Source organism: Toxorhynchites rutilus, chromosome 2 (assembly GCF_029784135.1).
Source record: "Toxorhynchites rutilus septentrionalis strain SRP chromosome 2, ASM2978413v1, whole genome shotgun sequence".
NCBI lineage: Eukaryota > Metazoa > Arthropoda > Insecta > Diptera > Culicidae > Toxorhynchites > Toxorhynchites rutilus.
The window spans coordinates 729,021-743,471 of record NC_073745.1 but is presented as its reverse complement, the minus strand read 5'-3'; the positions used below and the strand labels follow the sequence as shown (position 1 = coordinate 743,471).

At 37.5% G+C, this 14,451-nt stretch overlaps 2 protein-coding genes across 3 annotated transcripts; both read left to right on the top strand.

Moving 5' to 3' along the window:
- The first annotated feature begins 1,855 nt into the window (after nt 1-1,855).
- Nucleotides 1,856-4,662, top strand: LOC129767654 (protein phyllopod). Its single transcript, XM_055768754.1, has 3 exons — nt 1,856-1,938; nt 2,153-2,381; nt 3,247-4,662. Exons 2-3 carry the CDS (start codon nt 2,181-2,183, stop codon nt 3,997-3,999), a joined length of 954 nt encoding a protein of 317 aa, XP_055624729.1. The 5' UTR covers nt 1,856-1,938; nt 2,153-2,180; the 3' UTR covers nt 4,000-4,662.
- Nucleotides 4,663-7,640: 2,978 nt separating this feature from the next.
- On the top strand, nt 7,641-13,369 carry LOC129767770 (polyadenylate-binding protein 4-like). Of its 2 annotated transcripts, none has more exons than XM_055768957.1 (4): nt 7,641-7,820; nt 7,950-8,275; nt 9,060-10,529; nt 10,589-13,369. In XM_055768957.1, the coding sequence occupies exons 2-4, from the start codon at nt 8,083-8,085 to the stop codon at nt 10,840-10,842; spliced, it is 1,917 nt and encodes a 638-aa protein (XP_055624932.1). In that variant the 5' UTR covers nt 7,641-7,820; nt 7,950-8,082; the 3' UTR covers nt 10,843-13,369. The 2 variants fall into 2 exon arrangements, with proteins under 2 accessions (XP_055624932.1, XP_055624933.1); XM_055768958.1 differs by having other exon boundaries at nt 7,641-7,867.
- Nucleotides 13,370-14,451: the final 1,082 nt, after the last annotated feature.

Sequence of the window (14,451 nt, the reverse complement as noted above, 5' to 3'; positions counted from 1 at the left end):
TGCAAGTCGGAGGAAATTTCTTTGACGAAAAATTCCCCCGACCAGAACGGGAATCGAACCCGAACACCCGGCATGTTAGTTATGACGCTAACCACTCGGCCAAGGGAGCACAAGCAACGATAATGATCTGGGTGAATCAAATTGGTTATCGAAAAGAATCGAATAGAAATGTCAATAGAGACCCAACAATCAGAAGGGGAAAAAAGTGTTACTTTTGGTATAATAATCCACTACCTAGAGGAAGTATTGTTATTAGAGGCAAAAATGATCGAATCAATTAAAATGAACGAACTAAATTTTCCACCAATTAATGCTAACGTTTGGAGTTATATCTACTACTGACCATCTCCAGCAAACCGGTCGGCTATTTCGTTATCTGCAATGCCACTGTGTCCAGGAATTCACATGAGGACAGTGTCAGACAATAGGTACTCCCTGACCGATGGTGTCAATAGCACTCGCCGATTCAGAAACGACCAGCAGAGGCTTTATTGACGGGATTCTAGTTGCCACGTAGATTTCTGCTTCCTCAGCCGAGAATATTGGGTAGTTGTCGGCAAATCTCTTGCTGGAACTTGCTTATACAACTATTATTTCTGTCACTTACCCTGTAACCAACTCCCGTAGCTCCTGTAGGGACCTACTACTAAGCCATCAAACTGTGACACCTACCTGAACGGTAGAGATCTTGACTGACGATGAGGGAAACAGTTTGGGGAGAGATAGAAAAGGGATGAGAAGGAGAACCGTGATTGACGAAGGTTGTGAATGGCAGAGCAGTGAAATAAAGTAGTTTATTAGGCATAAAACTGAATTGTTTGATTCCAAACTTTAGTGTCCGGACGAGTCAATACAGCTCCCTTAGAGCTATTCGTGTACCTGATCTCGACTTTATTTTCATGTGCTCATTGCCATGAAAGTCTGTTGTTGTTACTGATTTCGTTTTCCACTTGAACATCTGGGAATCTCCAATCATTCGTCCCAAACCAAATTTAGCGTAAAAACACACTGGGCGGCTCTCCCACGCGGATTCTGCAATGATAGGCCGCCGCGAGGCCTCAATAATGGAATGTGAATGAGATAAAACACACAAGGCGAGGCGGGTGTGTACGGTTCCAATGTCCCTGTTGTACGGTTCCTCATTCGGCGGTGGCTCGATGGAGATGATGCGCCGCAACGGTTTTGTAAGAGTAACAAATATTTAGTTCCCATTTGCTTATTTTTTTTTTTTTTGACGTGTTCCTCAAACCATGTACTCATATACGTTAAATGTTCTAGTCATTTTTTCCATGTGCGATGTTTGCCATTCTTGATTATTAAAAAGTTACAAAGTAGTATTTGTACCAAATTTTACCTGTCAGAAGGTTTCAAATATCCGGTCCGGTCAAACAATGTAGTTAGATGTATATACTCCCTACTGCTAGTTTTTGCCAGAAACTTTGAAAAAAATATTAGAACGGTTATAAATTCGAACATTATTTACTTCGAATTTAGCGAAAGCAACCAAAATAACTACATAAATTTTCAAATACAGTAAATTACATTTAATGCGACAGTTAGCTAATTGGACAGACATGTAATGCGTTTAATTGGACATTTTTGAGTTCGGGCCCAAATTATGCCCCCACATTGAAATTTGCCACCAGACGTCGACATTGTACCACTCTACTCGCCAATGTCCAATTACAGGTCAAATTTACCTCCAATGCGACACTGAATGATGTCTCGACATGTAGCATTAAATGTAAATTACTGTGTATACATATCTTAGGATACCTTCTACCTTGCATTGAGTATTACCCTTGGTCTGTTCAGCATCGTTCGTTGTTGTTTATCAGCGTAATCATGACTACCTACCAGATATGAAACTCAACTATCATTCCGAATTGTGAAACATCTGCTGCTATTTGAAAAGTTCGGGCAAAATAAATTCATTCCGTAAGTTGATTAAACTGCTGGTTAAAAAGTGTTGCAGCGCTGTATCTACTATCACACCATTGTTACTATCGAAACAATTTGCTGATCAAATAAGGTTAATAATTGATGTAAATTACATTTGTTAGTTTTCATTTTTTATGGCAATTGATTTTTTGTGTCCTAGTTGTGTATCAAGCTAATCGAATTAGATAAATAAAGATGAATAATATTGTAGGAACATCGAGCTGTCCTTCCAAAGGATCATGAGTGCATCCTCTTCATCGAACGGTGGTATTGGCGAAGGCGCTGGGCGAAGTGCCCCGACTGGAGTGTCTCAAGGATCTGTGAAGAAAACCAATGTTTGTTTAATCTGCGGTATTTATACAAATTTATCCCTGAACATATTTGAACCGAGGAGCGGCCCCAATATTCGAGAAGTTATCTACCAGAAGTACAACTTCAGGGTAAGCACACCTTGTTTTAGGTACAAAAAAACTTCCCTTTATTCCTTCCACAGAGGTTGCGGGTGGGTTGAAATTATCGATTTTTATAAAAGTGCGCTTTGTGTTCTCTAGAGTCAATCACGTTAGTGAAGTGACAATTCTGTACGATATACTGCATCGACGTTTTGTTTCTACGTGAATCAATTTATTCTCTGTAGGCTATAGAATTAATTCTCTGAAATGAGTTTATATAGAGTTTCAGATGTTCTTGATTATATACTCAATTTCTATAGCTTTCGGAAGCATCTAATTCCCAAAATGTATTTTCATTCTGTTTCTGCAAATTAAAAATATGAAGTATAATTATGAAGAGTCCGCCCCTCAATCGAATTTGTGTCACCGGGCTTTTTCAATGATCAAGTCGGCAGTTTAACTTACACAAACATCGGTTATGATCCCCCAGTTGAACTAGTGTACATCTCTTGAATTTCGATTTGGAAACTATATCCTACCCGAAAGTATGATTAAGTTGTATCTAGTTAACAGTTCATTTTGGCACTAAAGCCTAACTAAAAAAGTATAAAACAATAATTCAACCATTTGTGGGAATTATAGATAAAATTTGTTACAACCGATCCTGAAAGATTTTCATCACTTACTCTGTTAACCATCAAATGAAACGGTAATGATTGGAGATTTCATAAATGAACAAACAATTAGCAAAAATGTATATACTGAAGAACCAATTGGGACCAAATCTGAATTACAATAATGCATTTCTATCGAATTGAGTCAAATTACGCCAGTTTTGAGTTTCAACTTTACAGTTATATTATATTCTCCTATTGATTTGTAAAATTTAAATTTATTATGTATGTAATTTTAGGCGGAGCGTGAAGACAACGAAGACAAATACATTTGTTACAGTTGCAACAATTGGCTCATCAATTGGTACTCACTGCAACATTTATCCGAAACGCGAAATTGTGAATCTACGCCATCTTCCAGTCGATCTCAAGCGGAAAATCGTCAGAAACGTACGAAAAACGGACGTTCCCATTCAAATGTTTCCTCTGGTACCTGTCCAGACAAGGAGAATCTCGAGCAAGACGATTACGTATCCTCCACGGTTAGAACTCCGGAAAAGAAAAATTCATCGCAGAAAAGGAAACCGAAACGATCGATTCGCAATGTACTGAAGGAATCATGTGATCAAAATATGATCTCGAGTTGCAACAACTGTAATCTAGTCAAACCATTCGATTATCGACTTATCCGAATGCTGGAAAATCAGGGGACAAGTGTGGTCAAAGAGAATATGCCACATACTGAAGCTTCCAAACCAAATCGTGACAATCCAGCAAAGAGGCCATTTTTTGTTGGAAAAGAACAAAAGGAAAAAACATCCAACAGTAATGAAATTGTGCTGTGTTTCAACTCCGCCATTTCTGAAGTAGTTACAGCTATCCCATCTCTCAAATCGACACATTATGTCGACCAAGATCAGCATCACGAACAAGAGCATATGTCTGAATTAGAAGAAAACTTCCTAAAAACCCATCGACTCTCTAGATCTCTGTCCATCTCCCTAATCGATGCGGCAACGATAGATAGAAACCAGGCTCAGGCTGATCAATAAAACAAAATCTTCCTGTTCAGAAGTTCTTATAGCATCTGTCGAATTCTATTCATTCTTGTTAGCACGTATTGTTTTAGTTTTAACAATTGATTGCAGGCGATCTCACTGTAGCTTACATATTCGACTTAAATTTCAAACATTCAAGTGTATTTCACCAGTTTGAAAGGATGACAAAAGACTACAATTCGTTCGTACGAGATCTGTTTACTAAGTCACAAGTATACCATGATAGACATGCTCAACACTTTTTTAAGCAGAGTTCGTACGTTTTCATCGACTAAAGATTCAAAATGAAACCAAATATTAATATCATGTTTAAATATTTGCATTAAATAATACGGATAGTTTTGTTTAGAAAAAAAAACTTATGAACATATGTATGAATTTAGACGTGCGAAGGATTATTATCAACATCATTTTCTACATTTGAAAAAAAAAGACAAGCATTCTGATCATAATGTTGTGTAAACATTTCAGTATCAATATCATTTGTTATCTGTCTAATAGCCAATATTGATAATTGAAGAATAGTTTGTCTGAAATCTGTTAGGTATTCAGTCGATGATGCATTTCCTAGAACTAACATGGACAGATTTAGATAGATGTCGCAACGCTAGTAAGATTTATTTTTGATTTGGATAATATTATATTTTTTTACGCTTAGACTGATTTTTTTACTTTTCTGTACCGTTTTATTTAATTTTCCACCATGATGCTTATTAACTTATTCATGTTAGGCAGAGGAAATCAAATAACGAATAAATATAAAATGTTACGATAATGATAATGTTGAAGCGACAAACAAAGACACTTATTAGTTAGAATGCCTCAACTGATGTTGAGATCCTGAGGCATGGTTCAATAACAACTAAGATACTGCATATTCAATAATTTTAGAGAATAGTTATTATGATATTATGTTTCAGAGGCCATGCGTATTACATTATCTATTTGGTTTTGTAATATATTTTATCAAGTTATGATCTCTTTGTGGTAGGAAAAAAACTGTATCTAAGAACAAAAACGCACCGTGTTTAATTTAAATATTGACGTATCCATACCAATGAGAGTTTGCCATCAAATGTCCAACAAACACTAGATCATGGCTTTCATTCCTTATTTACGGGGCTGAGACATGCCTTGGGGTAGACCCATATAACTATTTCTGGAAGTTGTCAGTTGTCCGAGGGTGAAGTTCATTTGCTTTTCTTGCATAGCAATCGGACGGTATGAGTTATGGTCAGACGTTGGTTTGTCAGGCTATGTTGGAATAATGTTTTTTTTTAATCCCATCCGTTTATTAGGCTCATTTAGCAATTCAGCTGTCACAGAGCCGAATTTATTCGTATACATTTTTATGTTAAGATAACTATTGTTGTATATTATTTAGGCTTAAGATTCCTATCCATCGATAAACATTTGTTTTTTTTATGTATAACACAGTAGCTGTTTAGGCCTAAGAATATTCCAATTCTATCGATACACAACACATGCCGAGTATTCCATTTCTATCGATACACAACACATGCCGCCTTTTTCGGCGTTAGAATATTCCTATTGTTCGAATGTTCACAGTTGGACTGTTCACAACGGGACTGCTGATATGAGGCTTCCATTGCTGTGTTAGAATTAGCACCAATTACCGATGCAGCAGATCGTAATGTGAGCGGTAAGGGACTGGGATTACCGACACATGATGATTGTTGCGTGGACGTAGTAGCTAGAATAACACACAAAGATGGTCAGTTGAGGGGCCCTGAGTTATTAGCTCATGATTGTTCGCTTAGTAGCGGACACGCAACCAATTAGGCTACGAAGACCCCCTTGGAATAATGTTGTTTTCTAGTAGGGAATTGAATAAGTCTAGCAAGCGTCTTTTCGCGATATCGGGAAGATTTTTTAGAAGAACGAATTTAATCATATCGCTTCCGGGTGAGGAGTTGTTCGATGAAAGAAGAGCCATAGAAAAATCCAGTATTGAGAATGGTCTGTCCAGAGGTCCACCACTCGGAGACGTTGTAGCGTTCATCCTTTCGGGTGAATAAAACTTTGATTAATACTCGATTTTCATTACCCAGTTGTTTCGGTATTTAACATAATAAAGAATGTTAACTAGGGCTTTCCCTAGTTTCCCTCTCTGTTCCCTGATACATTTCCCAGGATTTATGTATGGCATGTGGCTTCTGTTCTGTGCAATTCACGAATGTTTTTTTTTTGAACAGATATGGCATTTTCGATCTAAAAATTTCTCGTGCTCTAATAGCCATCGCAGACTGCAGATTTTCATCAGCCGATCGTTTGGTCGGCTTCATAATCAATACGTACAGGTATGCATATGCACACATTCGTGACCGGAAGAAATCGCTGCAGTAAACAACTGAAACAGAAACAACCACTTAGAAAAAGTGTAGTAGCGGTCACTACCCGTGTGGTGCTACTACCTGCACTGGTGCGATGCGTCTTACATGGGAGGTATTTCAATGTTCTCCAGCAAAATATTCTTTTCGAGAATTCCTCCATTCATTTGCCTGAAACGTGTAGGGTATGAATGGATCGGATTCGCTATCTACGCTATATACGCATACACATTTCAAACACTTATTTAGTATAATATCCCCTTTGACCCACAGGGAGTACGAGTTTCATACAGAGTGACTCCAACGTGTCGCGATTCTGTTTTTCTGATCGTCTTGACCTGCCTTGGTTCATCTTGAGTGATGAGTTCAAAATACGCGTGTACAAGCACAAGTGGAAAGGATTGTCTTTGACGAAACGACTCGGTCTGAACGGAAATCGATCATGATGGTGTCCAAGATAAGCTGAAAACGACCAAAAACCTAAAACTCAGAACTCTTGGCAGCTCATGGCAAAGTCAACTGATAGAAACAACTGTCCTGTCTATTTCTATCTTTTCATTAGTTACATAGAAATATAAACGCATACAAAGAGAAAAAATGCCTGGATGCTCCATAGTTAGGTTCCAGTATGTTCCACTTATCATATCCGTGTATGTGGAACAATAAATAAACATTTTCAATTCATCCCTAGAAAATTAAATCGTTTTTCATACCAAATCAAAGCAATCATTTTCTCCCAAAAATATTCATTGATAGTTTCGAGTTCTAAAAGCGTCGGACGCGCTCTGTAAAATATCTTTTTGACGAATTGGAAAACATCGGGATCTTCATTTCCTGTGAAAATAACCTTTGAATGCTTTGCTTTGGTTTTCAAATTCATTCGTCAAGAGGAAATAAATTGAAACAGCAAAGTAAAGCCGAGTAATGTAAATTCGAATATTTTCCGCCTTAGCGGTAAGTAAGAATTGTAAGTAGCCAATGTTCTTTATAAAGCATACACTTTTTCTCATTTAATCTCTTTTTCAAGTATTTAAGCAAAAAGTTTTGCTTTTTTATCATTGATTTTAATCATATTGGGATTGCAATAAAGTACCAACATGTCGTTACCTTGGTGATAAGTAGTTTTCGAACGAAATTTCGTGCAGCAGCCATTTTTGGTTGCTTCCTGTTTGAAAAAACTGTCATGTTCGTGCTTCGTCCCACTCGACAGCCTAAGTTCACGTGCGAGTGAGCAGGAAGGGCTGCTCAGGGTAGACTGCACGAATGCCACTCTGCATCCAAAATTGCTACCGTCGCTTCAGACAAAGAGTGTCGCTGACGTTGTGAGGTTGTGCTTCTTACTTAAAGATCGCACAACCACTCACTTTTTGTGCAAAAAATATTACAAAAATCAAAAAAAAATTATAAAATTATCTAAAATATCAAAAAAAATCGTAAAAAGTGAAAAATTAGAGCAAATTGCAAGTGTGTAGCCTTTTTGTGTTATTATTTTCCTTTTTCTGCGTCAAATTGTTCGTAAAGAGGAAAAGAATACCTGATATAAATATTCCTTCGGAACGAATCTTGAAGTAAAAAAAACTTTTTCATCGATAGGGAGAAAGTAGCTACGTGTACGGATTACTGGAGTGGGACTTGGTTTTCTGCCTAGCGATACGTTTACGAGGAAGTGAGTGGATTTGGCGAGAAGAGCAGCAGAGCAAAGTGAAAGTGAATTGAAAAACGAATCATGAATCCCGGAGGTCCCAACTACCAAATGGCGTCTTTGTACGTCGGTGATTTGCACGCAGATATCACAGAGGCGATACTGTTCGAAAAATTTTCGTCGGCTGGTCCTGTACTTTCTATCCGTGTCTGCCGTGATGTCGTTACCCGTCGTTCGTTGGGCTATGCCTACGTCAACTTCCAACAGCCAGCAGATGGTAAATTATGCCTTTTCTTTTTTTATTTTTCTACACGTGTTTTCATGCATTTCACTACATCGAACCACTGGCCGCCATATTGTATTACTGTTTTCATGAGGGGGAGTATATAGCTGATGAAATAATGAAAACCTGGAAATGTTATGCTAATCACATATGTTTCATAAATTTTTTCTTGATTTTATAACATGAAAACGAATTTACACAATTATTACATCATCTGTGTTACTCTGAAAACATGTTTCTTTTCTCTATCTGCGCCATGTCATCGTCATATACACATTCGTGTATGTGTTGCTGCACTTTGGACGAAGTAAATATATGTGTATTTGAATGAATCATAAAATTTCCGTATGCTGCAACGAACAAAAGAGAAAGTTAATCGCGATGAAACATTTGATTTCGTTGTTGAAATATGATGAAAGGAAATAGTCGGACTGATACTGCAAGACAACATGAACATATATTGATATTTATGAATGAAGTTGGACAAATATTTGATTTCGCTGGTTGGTTTTTAGAAGTTTAGTATGCTGCGACATTAAATGATTCTTTCATTCTCAATGATTTTTTCCTACGCCTCAATCATTGGCTTCCGAATGGGACTAACGGCCTTGGTTTTTTCACGAATGGCTTTTTGAGATTGTTGTCTATAGCACCTATGGTGAAGGTTATAGAAAAAATATTGAAATCATTGGAATTGTAATACAATTTTGTGGTATGTGGTTGGGTTATGCGTTTAGTTTCTCTTTCCACGGATGAGTAATTGATTCGTTAATTTCAGCTGAGCGTGCGCTTGACACTATGAATTTTGATTTGATCAAGGGGCGTCCGATTCGTATTATGTGGTCTCAACGTGATCCATCGCTACGCAAGTCGGGCGTTGGTAATGTGTTCATCAAGAACTTGGACAAGAACATCGACAACAAGGCTATGTACGATACGTTCTCAGCCTTTGGAAATATCCTCAGTTGCAAGGTAGCTCAAGATGATAAAGGAAACTCAAAAGGATACGGGTTTGTGCACTTTGAAACAGAGGAATCTGCAAATACTTCCATTGAGAAGGTAAATGGAATGTTGCTGAACGCTAAGAAAGTCTACGTTGGACGTTTCATTCCACGTAAGGAGCGCGAGAAGGAGCTCGGCGAAAAGGCTAAGCTGTTCACAAACGTTTACGTCAAGAACTTTGGCGATGAATTAACTGACGACTCTTTGAAAGAGATGTTCGAGAAGTACGGAACTATTACTAGTCATCGCGTAATGACCAAGGAAACCAAGAGCCGTGGTTTTGGATTTGTTGCATTCGAAAATCCGGAATCGGCCGAACGTGCAGTTCAGGATTTGAACGGAAAGGAGCTGAACGATGGTAAGATTCTGTACGTTGGTCGTGCCCAGAAGAAGAACGAGCGTCAAATGGAATTGAAACGACGCTTCGAACAACTTAAGATGGAACGTTTGACACGTTATCAGGGCGTCAATTTGTATGTCAAGAATCTAGATGATACAATAGATGACGAGCGTCTACGCAAAGAATTCGCTCCGTTCGGAACAATCACTTCGGCTAAGGTCATGTTGGAAGAAGGCCGCTCTAAAGGATTCGGTTTCGTTTGTTTCTCTGCTGCTGAAGAGGCCACGAAGGCAGTTACTGAAATGAATGGACGTATTGTTGGTAGTAAGCCATTGTATGTAGCTTTGGCACAGCGTAAGGAAGACCGTAAAGCACATTTGGCTTCACAGTACATGCAACGTATGGCGAATATGCGCATGCAACATATGGGACAAATCTTCCAGCCGGGTGGTAATGGTGGATATTATGTTCCAACTATCGCGCAACCTCAGCGATTCTTTGGCAAGCAAGTCAGCCAAATCCGTTCAACTCCTGGTTGGTTCCGTCCAAATGCGGCCAATCAAAATGCGGTAGCTACCAATGCAACTGGTGGTACTTATCCAGCAATGGCCGCAGCAGCAGCTGGAGGACAGTATCGCCAGGCTGGCAATGTTCGTGCAAATCAACAGCAAGTACAGAATCCACAAGCTGCCCAAGCAGCAAACGCCGCCATGCGTAACCCTGCTCGGCCAATCACTGGTCAACAGGCTGGTGCTAACATGCCAGCTCGTCCTGTTGCTACGCAGATGGCAGCTAACCAAGCTCGTGCTGCTAATTTCAAGTACACACAAAACATGCGCAATCCGCCTGCACAGCCCGTTGCAATTCCGCCTCAACCGGTCGCTCAACAAGCTGTCCATGTTAAAGGTACTTTATGATAGAAATTTTTGAATTCAGCAAAACTCTTATTTTTATTGTTTTTCCAGGACAAGAGCCGCTCACCGCCACGATGTTGGCTGCAGCCCAACCGGCCGAGCAAAAGCAAATGTTAGGTGAACGTCTCTTCCCACTTATCGAGCCAATGTATCCGTTGATCGCAGGTAAGATTACCGGAATGTTGCTCGAAATTGACAACTCTGAGCTCGTACACATGCTGGAGCACAGCGAGTCACTGAAGGCCAAGGTCGAGGAAGCTGTTGCTGTGCTGCATGCTCATCAGCAAAAGACTCAACCACAGTAAATGAATAATTAGATGCGACTAAAAATTGATTCATTTTTGAAGCAACTAATGAACTGCTTCGTATCCCTTCCACATTTAAATGTACCCTTTGAAAATTATGTTTTACTTTCCGACGAGAAAAATACCATTGAAGGATATATTCGTAGAAGAATGAAAATAGATATCTTATTTAGAGGTGGTTTGCAGTTGGAACAAATACCATGAACGTTATCTATTGAAGTCCTTTTTGTAATTTGTGTAGCAATTTGGCAGGCGAAGTTCATTCGATCGGAGTTATTCAACAAGAGCAACTAGTTGAACAAGATAACTTACAATACAATCAGCAAGATTATTTTTTTTCAAATTCGCTAAAAATTATATTCAAACAATGTAACGCAGCGCGAATAATTTGTTTTTCTGATTTTGTAGTCGCACTAATATTGAAAAAGAAATAAATTGTTTGCTGATGGGTAGTCTCTAAATAGCAAGATAATTTTTCGCTTTTTGAGAACATCTTGATTTTCTTTTGGTTTTCTGATAAACAATATAAAGAACAAAGAAAAAATTAAAAAATTGAAAAAAAATGGAAAACGTATAAAATACTGAAAAATATAAATATATCATACATAAAAAATACAAAAAAATGCGAAAAAGAACAAAAAGGTTTGTTGCGTCCAGTATTGCAATGGCGGCGTATGGTATTTGCAGCCTATGTATAGCTGAGACTGTTTGCGCTATGCATTGTTGGAGCAATTCTCTATTAAAATCACTATAAGATATATGACTATCTCTGACATAAAAATCGAAAAAATAGAAGAAAGAGAGGGTAGCAGATTCAAAAACAATAATAAAAGTCACACAATTCAGATGATCACAACAGATGCGACAGTCTTAGAAAACATAAAATGAAAAAGTCTGTAAAAATCATAAAAAAACTGCAAAACAAGTCTAAAAAGCCAGATAAAAAATTGATCTAGCTGTTGCTAGCCTAGCTGTTAGCAAAACAAAAAATGTGGTATATTCAAAAATACACAAATAAACATGTAGTCCCGAAGAAAAGCACATTCTTATTTGTTCAGTTCGTAACCTAACTATAGTTGGATCAGGTGTGCTGTAAACGTTCAGTTTGATATATATTTTGTTTGTTTTGTATACCATTTGCTACAATTGTTGTACCAGAGGTTCAGGCAAATCGATGATTCGGAGGAAGATCCGCACTCGAATGATATTGAAATGAGTTGTTTGCTATTCGACTATTTCGCATTAAAATTAGTGCATTTCATCATAATGTCCTCAACCGATATGATGAGAGCGTCCACTCAAATATAACGCAACGCATTCTATTTAATCTGAGTATATTCTCAGCAACATCTTATGGCGGGTTTACACTAGGGAGATCTATAGCTATAGATGGATTTATTCACCTGAAAATAGGTGTAAACGGATGAGAATAAATATGATACACTTATTCGAGGTATATATAACTTGAATGAATTCAGCATATGTAAACGCTTGTGAATTTCTCACTGGTGAGAAATCACTAAAGTTGGATGCAGTTCTACTTCAGGTGAATAAATTCACCGAAAATATAAATATATTCATTATAGAAGTTCACGCTAGTGTAAACGGTTGATGCGATTTCTATAAATCTCATCATATTTCTTCACATGAATATATCACTAGTCTAAACCCACCCTTAGAATGGCATGCAACACAGGAAATGATCACCTAATCCTCTTTTGTGCGTGTTGCGTCTTATCTGATTAGACTCTTACTCAAGTTGTTGATGAATGTTTCAGAGCAACTATATAAAATATAAACCAAGCGAATGGACGAATAGGCTGTGAAATATTGGCTATTTGTTTCTTATCTACATTCTAGTATGTTGAACTAACATCATTTACATACATTAAGCCATTTTCATGACACCACTGTACTACCAGCCAAGTATAAAATCTTTTCGAATGGATGTCTCAAACATGTGTTAATTCTACTCACTCGAATTTGAAACATAAACCGTTTACGTTTCACTACCCGCGGAACACATTTTTGAGATCTCTGAATATCGTCCCCTCTCTTCATGGATTATGTACGTGTCTAACAAACGTTAAATTGATAGATTATGAAATATTATCAGTTTTTTTATGCTTTTTGGAAGTATCCCAACCGAAAAAAATGAAAAACTAAATTGAATGAAATATGAAACAAATACTAAAGGTATATCATCAACATTATTATTGCAGAAATAAACACATTTTGAAATAAATTATATCTATATACAATTTGGAATGCGCTGGCTTATCAGAAGAATACAGCCTTTTTTGGTAAAATGATATTTATCTATATGAGATCAGGTAAAGAATAAAAACATGGTTCATACACGAAATGATTCAATACAATCACATTATTTTAACTGGAAAACAAATGAAGTATAATATCAACAATATCTTATAAAGGGAAATAGAATAAATTAAACGTATTGGCTTTTTTCAGGATTCAGTTTCAAATATTCGCTAAATTTCAATAAAATTTTTCGATTTCAAAATGATGCGTCGTTTCTTTCTTGCTCTTGTATCACATGTCTTTTTCGTTGCTTCAAAGCGTAATAATTGTAAGTATTGGGTAAAAACTGACTGTAACTCAAGTTATATAGTTTAAACATATTTCATCACGGAAAAATATTACAACCAGAGCTGAAATTTGTCGCTCTCACTGCACATATTTTAGCTACTATGACGACCATTGCAACCTTATCATCGAACGACGTGCAACGAAACACAAACCGACAAAACAAGTTCATCATAACTTTTAACCACTGGACCGATTCAGATAATCGATATATCAAATTGGAGCCAATGGAGCGTAATAAATTATTGTATTTGTTTTTATAGTTTACATGGTTTGAAGGTTGAAGTTTTTTGACGTGGGACTACGTCTAACCGGAATATATGGAGGGTAAAATGAAAACCTAAACACAGAACATGCAGGAATGATTGATTTCGAATGCTTATAGCTCGACCATTTCGTACTGGATAGGAGAGATGTTTGCATCACTTGATATGGAATATTTCTACGCATCTATCGCAACCAACAAAATGTTGTTTTTTATTAGATAAACAATTGAATAACTGTAAAATATTAGGCGTTATCTAAACGCCCTAACTGCATCGTTTTCATTGGCCCGATTTACGGTTTCCCTAACACAGCCATCAAAACCAAGCAGCCTTGGGGAAATCGGCATTGCAAATACATGAAAGTAGGGGGACTTTTGTTCTCATCGAAAAATGTTCCCTAACGCAGACTTCAAAACCGAGGTTTCTGGGGAAATCGGCTCTGCAAATAAATGCAAACTGCGAGTACTTTTGTCCTCGCTTGCCTTTGTGGAGAGTGGAATATGTCTGTCCTAACATGATCTTCTGAACTTAGGAACCTGGGAAAATCGTGCAGACACTAGAAGCGAATGAACTTCCCAGTTTCAAGCAAATTCGAGATTCGAGAAGTATGTACACTTTTGGGATGTAAACTTCAGAGGGAAATGTAAAATAAAATAATCGTTTGATAATTTTTTTTTGTCTTTATTGGAAAGATTTTCAGCCTTAGGCTGGTTCATCAAACGGGCTGCCATACAAA